Below are 13,911 nucleotides of genomic sequence, written 5' to 3' on the forward strand. Positions count from 1 at the left end.
AGCAGCACACCATGACGCAGTCGACGGTGAGTCCTTAGGGAGGCATGATCTGATCATCAGGTTCCTAAGAGGCGCCAGGAGGCTGAATCCCTCCAGGCCACGCCTTGTTCCCTCATCGGACCTCTGTAGTTTTTCAGGGTCTACAGAGAGCCCCCTTTGAGTTTTGCAGTCAGCCGGGCTTAAGGCACTCTCCTTGAAGACTGCCCTCCTGACTGCGCTCACTTCCATCAAGAGGGTAGGTGACCTGCAAGCGTTCTCTGTCAGCGAAATGTGCCTGGAGTTCGGTCCGGGCTATTCTCACGTGATCCTGAGACCCCCGACCGGGCTATGTGCCCAAGGTTCCCACCACTCCTTTTAGAGACCAGGTGGTGAACCTGCAAGCGCTGCCCCAGGAGGAGGCAGACCCAGCCCTGGCGTTGCTGTGTCCGGTGCGCGCTTTGCGCATCTATTTGGATCGCACGCAGAGCTTTAGACTCTCTGAGCAGCACTTTGTCTGCTTCGGTGCACAGCGGAAAGGAAGTGCTGTCTCCAAGCAGAGGATCGCCCACTGGCTCATTGACGCCATAACTATGGCATGTCTCGCCCAAAACATGCCGCCCCCGGTAGGGCTACGAGCCCATTCTACTCGTGGTGTAGCGGCTTCTTGGGCCCTGGCCAGAGGCGCCTCTCTAACAGACATTGCAGAGCAGCGGGCTGGGCAACACCCAACACCTTTGCAAGGTTCTACAACCTCCGGGTGGAACCGGTTTCGTCCCAGGTAGTGGCACGCAACACAAGCGGATAAGCCCGGGATAGCCGGCCGGGTGTATCGCTTGCACATAGCGCCTTCCACCTCCTTTTGAGCTGAAGACGTGCGCTGTTAATTCCCAGTAGTGTTCACAAAGGTTGATCCCTGGTTGACTTCCTCCGAGCCCTGTGGCAGTCGAGTTTTCGGAGAGACTCGCTGCCGGCCCAGTACACGCGCTAACTAAGAGCCCGGTTCTGGGGTAGGTGCTCCGCATGTGGCGGTTCCCTGTAAGGCTAACCCCATGCGATCTATATCTTCTGCTAGTTCGTTTCCCTACTGGCAAACTGCGTCTTCCTTGGGCAGAGCCCCTCTGCCTCAGTCTCCATGTTGTAGTAACTCCTCCCCATTGGGCAGGATCTACCTTGAAGGCTCTCCACATGGTTGGAAAGACCATGTGATGTATTCTTCCACTTAAATGTCCCCCACTCTCTTGGGGCGAGGTGTGGTCTCCGCGGTGTCCTCCCCTTGGGAGGGACACCCCCCGACTAGACCTGGCGGCCCAGTCGGATAATCCCCCTTCTTTTTTAGGGAGTGGAAAAAGAGAAGGGGAAAGAGGCCATGACTGGGTTAAGCCTGTCTCTATCTCTGGGTAGTCGACTTGTCCCCAAAAAGGGCCGTTCGACACTCATAACTGTGTTGGGGGAGGTTACGTGTCGACCTGGTGTGCTGGCTATGAGGCACACAGCAAGTCTGCCCACCACACACCGCCAGTTCACGTAACACAGTTCAGCCTTGTGGCGTTTTGTATAGGGACCCCTAGTGTCACTAAATCGACACCAACGTCGAGTGAGTGACAGATAGGGAACGTCATGGTTACTGGTGTAACCTCCGTTCCCTGATGGAGGGAACGAGACGTTGGTCCCTCCTGCCACAACGCTGAACTACCCGCTGAAAAGGCCGGACCTTATATCGGCTCCTCAGCGTAAAACCTGAATGAGTGGTTGCATACCAGCTCCTTTTATACCCGTATGTTCGGGGGAGTGGCATGCAAATACCACTCGCCAATTTTCATTGGCCTTTTATCAAAGACCAGAGGTGTCTCGGGCTCCCAAGAGTGACCCCTAGTGTCACTACATCGACACCAACGTCTCGTTCCCTCCATCAGGGAACGGAGGTTACACCAGTAACCATGACGATCTCAGCTTTCAATTATCACTCTGTGTTCTTTCAAACTGGAGACATGCTTCTCTTGCCTCAGATTCTTGAACTGTGAAGTTAGCCAGTACGTTGCATGTTATGGAATCTAGATTAATACATTTAGCACAGATATGAGAGCTGGTGTGTCTAGGAAAAATCGATTCACTGATGCATCATGATTCTTTCTCAAACAACTCTGGATCGATCAACAAAAATGTCAAAATCGAGAATCTTTTGGAATCAGATCGCGACTCCATGACTCAAAATCAAATCGTGACATGTCTAATGATTTCAAACCCTACTGTTTAATAGACTCACCCTGGGGAAGGTCAGAGGGCAGGTACGGTACTTCCTGAGCACTGACATGTGTCCAGTCGAAGTCGTCATAAGGATCCTGCTGGTAGTCACATTGAGCTGGGCCATCATCAAAGGTGCAGCCACCTGCAACAGTGACAACATCATATTTATGTGACAATTCAAACTCAAATGCACAACTTTAAGTAGAACACACGCATTTAGTGTTAACGACTAAATAATACACACTTTCTGTGCATGAGATGAAGTGTGTATTTTTTTTTTTATGTTTAAATTCTTTCTCCTATCCCAGCTTAATATGCAAACACAACTGTAAGAAAACCATTCATAGGTTGATTCCTATGAAAAGTGTAAACACTGTGCCTCTGTGACACTTTGTTGGAGTATCCCAACCAGACCGTTTGATGAACCTTGATGAAGCTAACACATTACACACTTCACATTTAAAAACAAACAAAAAGGCAACAATTGTCACGTTTTGTAGTGATGAGGCGAGAGAGCAGGATCTAAGCGCAGCTATAGTTTAATCCACAATCAAAGAAGACGAGAATACATAGAAGACGATGAAGATAAAGTTTACAAAATGTAACAGTTGTCTGTTTCACACATGTAACAATCATCAAAAACTGACAAAGAGGGAACAAAACTAGAGGGTATTTGTACAAACAGGTGCTGATGAGGGAATGGAGAACAGGTGAGGAAGATGGGGAACAGATGGCTGATGAGGGCATAAAAAAGCCAGACTACAGTTTGCAAATGCACATGGGGACAAAGATCTTACTTTCTGGAGAAATGTCCTTTGGTCTAATGAAACAAAAATTGAACTGTTTGGCCATAATGATAACTGTTGTTTGGAGGAAAAAGGGTGAGGCTTGCAAGCCAAAGAACATCATCCCAACCGTGAAGCATGGGGGTGGCAACATCATGTTGTGGGGGTGCTTTGCTGTAGGAGGTACTGGTGCACTTAACAAAATAGATGGCATCATGAGGAAGGAAAATTATGTGGATATATTGAAGCAACATCTCAAGACATCAGCCATGAAATTAAAGCTCGGTCACAAATGGGTATTCCAAATGGACAATGACCCCAAGCATACCTCCAAAGCTGTGGCAAAATGGCTTAAGGACAATGAAGTCAAGGTATTGGAGTGGCCATCACAAAGCCCTGACCTCAATCCGATAGAAAATTTGTGGGAAGAAATAAAAAAGCATGTGTGAGCAAGGACAGTTACACCAGTTCTGTCTGGAGGAATGGAAAAAAATTCCAGCAACTTATTGTGAAGCTTGTGGAAGGCTACCCAAAACATTGGACCCAAGTTAAACAATTTAAAGACAATGTCACCAAATATTAACAAAGTGTATGTAAACTTCTGACCCACTGGGAATGTGATGAAAGAAATAAAAGCTGAAATAATTATTCTCTCTACTATTATTCTGACATTTCACATTCTTAAAATAAAGTAGTGATCCTAACTGACCTAAGACAGGGAATGTTTTCTACGATTAAATGTCAGGAATTGTGAAAAACTGAGTTTAAATGTATTTGGCTAAGGTGTATGTAAACTTCTGACTTCAACTGTGTGTGTGTGTATATATATATATATATATATATATATATATATATATATGTGTGTATTTCAAATCAGATGACTGCAACATGCACCAAAAAAGCTGATACAGTCGAGTGTTTACCACTGTGTATCTTCATTTCTTCTAATAACACTTACTAATCATTTGGGCACTGAATTAGGGCTGCATCTAATCGATAAAATCAATAATTATTGATAATGAAAATCATCAAATGAACGAATTTCATTATCGATTAGTTGGACATATGCAGCAAGCAGGGAGAATCTCCGTCAGTGACATCACTTTATAGCCCGGTAAAAAATGTGTTGCATGATGAAACTTGTTTGAAAAACGACGGAGACTAGTTGAAGCAGAAAATTAATGATCCAAGTTGTCCAGCGCATGAGAGCACTTTATTAAACACTTCAGAGAAGATAACAATAAGCATAAAGTTTAATGTGGAGCGATTGCTGCTTCAGGTGCATTGACGGAATGCATGTGCTGTTTGATACGTGAGATTTGTTTCTCTCCAGTGCATAACTTACATTTTACTGCTGTTTTCTATGTTTTATCATGTATAGATGTTATGAATTCAAAATCAGGCATGTATTTCTGCGTGTTTCGCAAAACTGTTTGTCTTTACCACAAGCGAGTCTCCGTTAAACTTCAGTGCGCACCCATGTCAATCAAGATTTTTTGATCCAATGCACCCAAGCAACGTGAATATAATAAACTTTGGTGAGTTGGTGCTGACGTTTCAACTCATTTTTGGTTGATTCAAATCAAAGACATACAAACCACGTACTAAAGTATAGCCTACATCAGTCGCAACTTGCATATCTTTTAACAACTTATACCTCATGTGAAATTTTATCATCAGAAGTTTATATCTTTTTTTTTCTCCAGAACCCCAACACCAAAATGTGAGGAAAAAACATCACAAAGCATCTTCACATATTTGAGTTTCACCTAGATATGGCTCTTATTTGAAGCAGAATCAGAACATTTTTACTTGGTGCAATTAATGGTTTATTTTTTTGTGTATTTATTTTATTTTATTTTTTTTAAAGAGAGATTTGTCCACATTTTCATTTGATCATGACAGAATATGTCAGATCGTGGTGGTCTGCAGCATCCTCCAGCACCCAAAACCGGCCTGCAAGATGGGGAATTGCGCCGTGCAATTCGCAATCAGCACCCAAACATCTCCATCACGCACCAACAGAGTCCAACAACCTACACCAATCAACTGCTACACCCAGAATCTCCATTCTCACAGGCAAGGTATTTGGACGATTAGATAACTTTTGTCGGCTTGCAAAACTGTATAACAAGATTGTCCCTGACTCAGAACTTGTTAGTGACTATTCAAGCAGTGCATTCATTACGAGAGGATTTCTCACCTGTGTAAAGGTCACACGCTCTGTGTTTTACATCCACTGACCTTTACAACCTCTCAATGATGTCCAAGAGACAGCAGAAACCCAGACAGATGAAGGTGCTAATTATAACAGCCCTGCATAAGCTTGGGAAAGACATATCTGAACTTGCCCAAGAATTGCACAAATGTATCACAATCCCAAAGTGATAAAAAAACAACAAAAAAAACTGACCTGAACTAACCTGAAACCTAACCCAAGCTAGTAGCTTATCATATTTTCAATTAGTTAAACTACAGTCAATGTACTCTTTAGAAAAAGTAGGCTACAGGAAAAGCTACAAATAAAAAGTAGCACACAACAATAAAGCTTTGAGGGGAACATATCTATTTTCTGTAAGTATAAGTATGAAATCATTTATTTCGTAATTCGTGACCTTTTTCTGCAGCAATTTTTTTTCACTGACCAATAAGATATTTAAGAGTGATTTGGCATGCAATATCTGACAAACTGGTAATGTGTTAAATTTATTAATGTATGCTATACCTAGCTTGCAGCATACTGTATATTGCATAGGCCTTAATATTTCAGCACAAAAAATTGGCCAGTGATGCACTGCTTGAAAAACAAAACTCAATTTTGTTTAGTTTAATTGAATTTAAAAATGAATATTCTCCATCAAAGTAATATAGATCAGTGTTCCATTTAAAGGTGAAGACTACACAGGCATCGCTCTGCATTCAGCACATCAAACACATGCAAATGAAAGAAAACTCCTGACAATGACTTCAGCAAACAGACCATTTGTTCCTCATGCCAATGGCACAAGAGTGTATTAAATGTGGAAATCAACTACATACAAAAGAACACAGAGGAACCGAAGACCAATCTGAGTTACACATGGTAAGAAACACAACTGTAACTGTCTGTCTAATCTGAGGGATTATTATTGCAGACTAATAATACTGGTGTCATTTACAGCTAATCCTCACACTTAGTGCCATGTCATACTAATATCACTTGAGACGAAAAAAATTAAAAGACATGTCAGTTAATTTTACATGCATCCAACAGCACAAAGAAACCTTCTGAAATACATTCTGAGCTGCTGAGCCTTAAAACCTCAAAAGAAACCTTAAAAATGAGCAGGGGTGAGCAGTATGACTAAAATCTTATATTACGGTTGATTTGGTTAATTATGAGTATTCATGAGCTATTATAAGTAATAAATATCACTGTAAATGTTATTTTGGATGGAAATTCAATCCAAAAATATTTCATATAATACATGTAAACGTATCAATACAAAATCTTTTGGTAATCCAGTAAATTAACTACTTGACAAATGAAACTTCTACAGTCTCATTGGATTATTTGAACTTTACGTAAACCAATATATAAGAGTATTCGGTAACACTTTACAATAAGGTTCTAGTTGTTAACATTAGTAAAGGCATTAGATATAACGAAAATTTTATATAGCATTTATTATATCCTGGTTAATGTGAATTTATGAAAATAAAATTGTTCATTGTTTGTTCAAGTTAGTTCATATTGCATGTTCATCAGAGTTCATTATAGTTCATAACTAATGTTAACATGTACATCATAAAAAAAAAAATGATTAGTATATGTTGACATTAGCATTGTTCACTGTTTTTTAAATGCTATATAATGTTGTCAACTAGTGTTAAAGAATACAACCTTATTGTAAAGTGTTACCGATTATTCATAGCTAAAGCTGTCATGATTATGATTATTGACTGACAGTTAATTGATATATTCATACTTAACCTGGAAACTAGGGATATATAATATCATTTAAGGATATTCCACAGGGGTAGAATGACATGAAAAATAACATTTTAAATATTATATTATTTCCAAATATTTAAAAGTATCTGTTTGGTCAACTTTAGTCTTTATAGTCTAATGTTAGTTTAACATTGACACTGTTGTTTATATTACATTACATTACATTGTATTGTATTGTATTATAGAGATAGACCGATATATCAGTTTTACCAATTAATCGCTGCCGACAGTTGCTTTTTGGAACTATCGGTTATCTGCAAAAATCTATGGCGAAAGTTGCCCATAGTTTTTTCATCATTTCAAAATAAGAGTCCGTGGTGTGTTTCGAGCTTGTTTATACTTAAAAGTCCCGTGTTATGCACCAAATCTTCATTTTTTCTGGTTATTTTTGGAATTTTGGTTGAATTTTGGTTGAACAACTGCATCTAGGATTTTATTCATTTAGGACTCTTTGTCTGGGCCTGTCGTAGTAAGAAAAGAATAAGAAACTTTTTTGAAATTTTAAAAAATATCAGCCGATTAATCGGTTATCGGCATTTCCCACCACTTTAGTTATAGGTATCGGCAAAATCCACTGTCGGTCAACCTCTATTATATTGTATTATATTATATTATATTATATTATTCTGCAATAGCAACATTTTTCTGTCTTAATACATTTTGGTTGTATCAAATAATCGCAGATTATTCATTGTGATTAAGCGATTATTTAATCATTGTGATTGCCTATTCATAAGAAATGAAAAGTCTGGCATCAGTGCAAAAACAGCTTCAAATTACATTAAATTTGAGTTAATAAATTAGTCATGTGTTACAGTAATCCAGTAAATCTCATTGGATGAGCCATTTTCGCTAATAGCCATTGTAAATTACCGGCTATACGCACACCTATTAATTGTATATTAATACACCAAGATGCTTAAAGGCTGGTCAGGATGCTCAAACAAACAAATCAGTTATAGCACCACAGCTCTTCAATTTCGGGAAAATCAACCTACGAATGGCTTACTTATATAGTTGAGTCTGCATATCAAGCCTACACGCCTTGTTAAAAACAAATGAGTTGCCAAAAACACAGCAAAACATCTTCAAATTCCAGACAGAAATGCAACACCCACTGAATCGTCTCGCAGTGTTTCACAGTTCCACGGAGTTTAATTCATCTCCAGCACAGGAAATTGAGCTCAGTCCTAACAGAAGTGTCTGCCCACATACACACACATTCTTCAACATCACAAAACCGAACACCTCCACACACCATCTGACTGTTTTTGACGCGCGGGATGTGCCTGGCTCCGCCGAGATGCTGGAATAACCGCGGACAGCTGGCCTGAGGACAAAACGCTCAAAACAATTCTAGTTCATTCACTTAGACCAGAAATCATCCTCTTAAATGGGACAAAAGCTATTCAGGAAGACTGAATCACAGCCATTTGCCTTCATTGCTGAGAGAATAATCTTTCATACCCCATTGAATGTGCTGTATTTGTTTTTTTACGGCGTTTCACGTCCTCAGTTTCGGCTGGTCACCTGTAGTGGTGCTTGTAGAGTCCATTGTGCGTGGACAGACGGGCTGAGAGCTTTAATGACTCCATAACGCGCCGCTCCACTCCAGCTGGGCCCAAAACACAGCTCGTACATTCAGTGTGGCTGCAAGGACACTAACCAGGATGATTTGCATAATAATCTATGGCTGCAAATATTCAGCCGTGCTAATGAAATAATAGCCTGCTCTTCATTTACATCATAAAATAATTATTGTGTCTGATAGAGCCTCAAGGGCAAAGCCTTTTCACAGTCCCCGATAAACACGGGTTAACAACTCCAACACCACACATTCATAAACACAGACTTAGATAGTGATCGAGAATGAGATCTTCCATACAATGTGGGAAAAAGCCACATAATACAAATCGGCACAGAATAAGCCTAAACTCCAAAAGCGTACCTTAAAATCAATTCGTAATATTGCAAACTAGCCACATGTGGAAAACTATATGGCTTGAGCTGGGGGAATCAATCATAAAGCCATCATCTCTAGAACTAAATTGAAAAACATAAAAATAACGATCCAATCAAGATAAAGAAACACAAAAAGTGTGTGTGCTGCTTTTGTGTAAAATGGGAAAAATTTTTTTACAGAAGGTTAGTTACAGAGAGTGTCGGATTAATCAACTTCACTCGAGAGTCGACATTATATCAGCCTCACAAATCAAGCCTCTGTTCTGTTCTATTCTAGGCTTTTCACACTATGCTAAACCCTGGGTTAACATTCTTTTTTACCCGGCGACATTACCACAAAAAAACACATTTCCACTTAAAATGAGTTGCATGCTCTTCGTGAGCAGAAATTGTCCAGCTGACGTTATTAATTGAATATATATGCAAATAAGAATGCTAACCTTGAAATCTCAAAACTTGACAACACACATTTATAACCAAGTCATGCAAAAATTATGAACAGTGTCAAACAAAGAATAAGAAATGTTTATCTAGGAATGATTAAAAATGACCCATATGCGGAGCCATTTGCACTAAGATTTCAATCACCAATGAGGACGAGATAAGTTTTTTACTATTTAGTGAAGAAAAGTTAGTTTAGGAGTTGTTGAGAAAGTGCATGATGATATTTACATTTAGGGTAATTTATCCATGGAGGCACTGTTTCATTGCTTTTCATTAAATGTGTTGGTAACATGTTGAAATAAGGTTGTGTATCCATTAACATTACATAGTGAATTACCATGAAAAATAAACAATACTTTTATAGCATTTGTAATCTTGGTTTCTGATAATCTCTACTCATACTAATACAATTTAACATTAAAAATCAATAATGCAACATAATTAAGAACTAACATGAACTATCAGTTAACAATATTATATGTATAAATGAAATAAGATGAACTAATGCATGAAAAAATATTCATTGTTATTTCTTGAAACCTAATTTGGAATGTTACTTCCATGTGTTAACATACTATACAACCTTAGCGTAAAGTGTATTGTTAATTCATAATCCCCAACATCAGCTGTGGTTTTACAATTTGTTGTGGGTTTATTGGGTGGCCTGGACGAGTTTGAGACTCCCGGACTGAAATTATGTCCCAGTCCGGCCCTGCCCATATGTTAACAAGTTCAAGTGTGAAAAGCCCTTATCAGTGTAGTAACATTGTGCCACTGTAGAGATATACTGTATGAAGTACAGTATATAAACATGAAGGCCAACGGTCTTACAAGCTTAAAAAATACAGACAGGGCATCAATAAAGGCTAATTGGCTTCTCTCACTTTTACCTGGAACAAAATGTTAAATTACGTAGATAACAAAAGGTGATAACTTCTTCCACTGTGCCCGAGTGGCTGCAGCATGACATGAAGGCAGAGTGTGTTGACCGCAACTTAAAGCAATCCTCATGCACTCTGGTGTGTGTGTTGGTCAAGCAGACTTTTGAGAGTGTAATATAGCTATATTTGTATATATAGCACCCACAATTCCTGCAAAAGGGAGAAGCATATTACTTGAAGGGCACAACGTTACTTCCTGCTCGTAGAGCAAATTGTCAAAACTGCACATTGTAAATGGATTTCCTACTAATTAAAACGGCTGAAGGCAACACCTTCAGAGACTGTCAAAATACTCCTCCGTAACCCTGTCACTGAAAACACTCTCAGCATGCTTTGCAAAAAAATCTTTTCCATAGCTTTAGCTGAATCAGTATTTATCAGCAAACGTTTACAAGACAACCATTTGCATGCCAGTTAAAAACTGCTGCAGTTTGCCTCAACATAGGGATGACTTAAATGAATCGGTACCACTATATTTTACAGTAGTGTTCTATATTTACGTACTATACAGTATAATTACAACAACTACAGGTACTAACCCTATACCTAACCCTAACCTTAACCCATATTATTACGTACATGTAGTTACCTAATGTTACTCAGTACTTTCTTGGGTAAGTACATTGTAATTATACTGAAAGTAGACGTACTGTAAAATAAAGTGCAACCAATAAATAATTTATAAATTCAAAAATAGTCCCTCGTCGAATCTCACACAACCTGTCTAGAAAAGGTCCGGATCATTTTTCAACCTAAAATCAAAAGAAAGAAAGCAAAAATTACATATTTTATTTGGAAATTGAAGGCTCTTTTTTGGACCATTAAGATTTGTTGTACTGTGGCATTATCCTCACCCTCCCAATAGTCATTACAATAATGCAAAAAAATTAATAATAATAATAATAAAAAAATAAAATAAAAATAAATCATTCTCATAACTATAAAAAAAAAACAATATATATATATATATATATATATATATATATATATTATTAAAGTTGCAAATCATTTATACATCAAGGTAGTATTTGTTTGACTGACTTTGATAAGGGCTGTCCCCGACCAAAGATTTTCCTAATCGACTAGTAGTCGTTAGTTTAAGCCATTAGTCGACTAGTTGTTGCATGTTTATGATATTAATTTAATGATTGAATTAATTTAATTTAATTTAATTGATTTAATTTAATTACTTAAATATCTTTTGGGGGGCATCAGAAAATGGTTTGAGTTCCAGGGCTGAGAAAGAATGTTATAAGTAACATTGCTAACACTGTTCTACATTACAGAGAAATACTAAACCGTAATAATGAGCCTTTAAAATATAAATTTTACAAGTGCACGCATGAAGCGAGCCGCAGTGACAACCGCAAAATCGGTAATGATTCTGAATGTGTCGGAAAAACCAGCTGTTTTTGAGCTGAGACTGTCTGAACATTTTGTTAATTTATAGAGAGTAATGCACATTAAGTTAAACATGCAGTAAGCGAGGTACTAATTTAGCTTCCCCACTTCCCACGAACACTTGGATAAGCCTAATAGTGCATATTTATCTAGGATATCTAACGTTAGAGTGAGCGGCCATGCTAAGTGGCTAACGTTAGGCTACTTACATGTTTCAAATGATAAGCCATGTTTGAGGTCAATGAATGATAGGTGAACGTTTGCCTGCAGAGTTTGCATGTCACCTTCTTGGGATCATCCTTTACCCTCTCAAAATGATCCCACACTTTGGATTTCCTGCCCGACATAATTAATTACCACATGGATCAGCCGTGTAAACGATCATGTCTGTCCGTCACTGACTGCGTGACTTCCTGTGGAGTTTTTTTTTTTTTTTTTTCTGCGACCAACCAACCAATCAAAACTTGGTCGACCAAGACTCTTCTCATCGACTAACGTTTGGACGACTATTAGGAGGCAGCCCTAATTTGATTTATGATGGTTTTGATAAAAAAACAAAACCTACTGTTTCCAAACAGTATGATTATTCTTTTATTGTACTGGAAATGAAATTTTTTTGTATAATTTTTCTTTTTTTTATATATATATATATATATATATATATATATATATATATATAAGAATGACATTTTTTGCATTTGTTAATGAGAATGACATTTTTTTCAGCATTACAGTAATGACAATGAAACTTTTTTTAACTATGGTATTGAGATTTTATTTTTTATTTTTTTATTTTTTGCATTACATACAATAATGACAATTTTATTATGGTACTGCAAATGGGATTTCTTCACATTAGAGTAATGACAATGAGATTTGTTCTATTACCATAATTATAACAAGATTTCTTCATATTACAGTAATGACAATTAGATTTTTTTTTCCGATTATGGTAATGAGGGGGAGATCTCTTTGCATTACAGTAATGACAATGAGATTTAATTGACAATGATAATAATATTTGCTTTTTTCACATTACCGTAATGACAATGAGATTTCTTTGCATTGCAGCAATGACAATAATTTGTTTTTTCGCATTGCAGTAATGACAATAACATTTCTGCACATTACAGTATTGACAATGAGATTGTTTTGATTATGGTAATGATAATTATATTTTTATGCATTACAGTTATGACAACGAGATTTTTTAAACTATGGTAATGAGAATTTTAATTTTTCTATTTTTTGCATTTCAGTAATGACAATGAGATTATTTTGATTATGGTACTGCGAATGAGATTTCTTCCTACTGCAGTAATGACAATGAGATTTTTTTCAACTACAGTAATGAGAATATTTCGTCACATTAATCACAAGCTTTGTTTGATTACGGTAATGAGAATGAGATTTCTTTGCATTACAGTAATGGCAATGAGATTTGTTCGATTGTTGTAATTATGATGAGATTTCTTCGTATTACAATAATGACAATGAGATTTTTTCTACTACAGTAATGAGAATATTTCCTCACATTATAGTAATGACAATGAGATTTAATTGACTATGATAATAATATTTGCTTTTTTCACATTACAGTAATGACAATGAGATTTCTTTGCATTGCAGCAATGACAATAATTTGTTTTTGCATTGCGGTAATGACAATAACATTTCTGCACATTACAGTATTGACAATGAGATTGCTTTGATTATGGTAATGATAATTATATTTTTATGCATTACAGTTATGACAATGAGAATTTTTAAACTATGGTAATGAGAATGTTTATTTTTTTTATTTTCTGCATTTCAATAATGACAATGAGATTATTTTGATTATGGTACTGCGAATGAGATTTCTTCCTACTGCAGTAATGACAATGAGATTTTTTCAACTACAGTAATGAGAATATTTCATCACATTAATCATAAGATTTGTTTGATTACGGTAATGAGAATGAGATTTCTTTGCATTACAGTAATGGCAATGAGATTTGTTCGACTGTTGTAATTATGACGAGATTTCTTCGTATTACAACAATAACAATGAGATTTTTTCTACTACAGTAATGAGAATATTTTGCCACATTATAGTAATTACAATGAGGTTGTTTTGATTATGGTACTGTGAATGAGATTTTTTCGCATTATAGTAGGC

At 37.4% G+C, this 13,911-nt stretch overlaps 1 protein-coding gene across 6 annotated transcripts in view; it reads right to left on the reverse strand.

Moving 5' to 3' along the window:
- Positions 1-13,911, reverse strand: part of LOC127415775 (receptor-type tyrosine-protein phosphatase kappa-like) — a 300,986-nt gene that overhangs the window by 227,375 nt on the left and 59,700 nt on the right. For all 6 annotated transcript variants that reach the window (XM_051654679.1, XM_051654680.1, XM_051654681.1 and 3 more), the window contains one exon: positions 2,243-2,365. In XM_051654679.1, the coding sequence (XP_051510639.1) occupies positions 2,243-2,365 (123 nt within the window). The remainder of the gene's footprint in view (positions 1-2,242; positions 2,366-13,911) is intronic.

This window comes from Myxocyprinus asiaticus, chromosome 25 (assembly GCF_019703515.2).
Source record: "Myxocyprinus asiaticus isolate MX2 ecotype Aquarium Trade chromosome 25, UBuf_Myxa_2, whole genome shotgun sequence".
Taxonomy (NCBI): Eukaryota; Metazoa; Chordata; class Actinopteri; order Cypriniformes; family Catostomidae; genus Myxocyprinus; species Myxocyprinus asiaticus.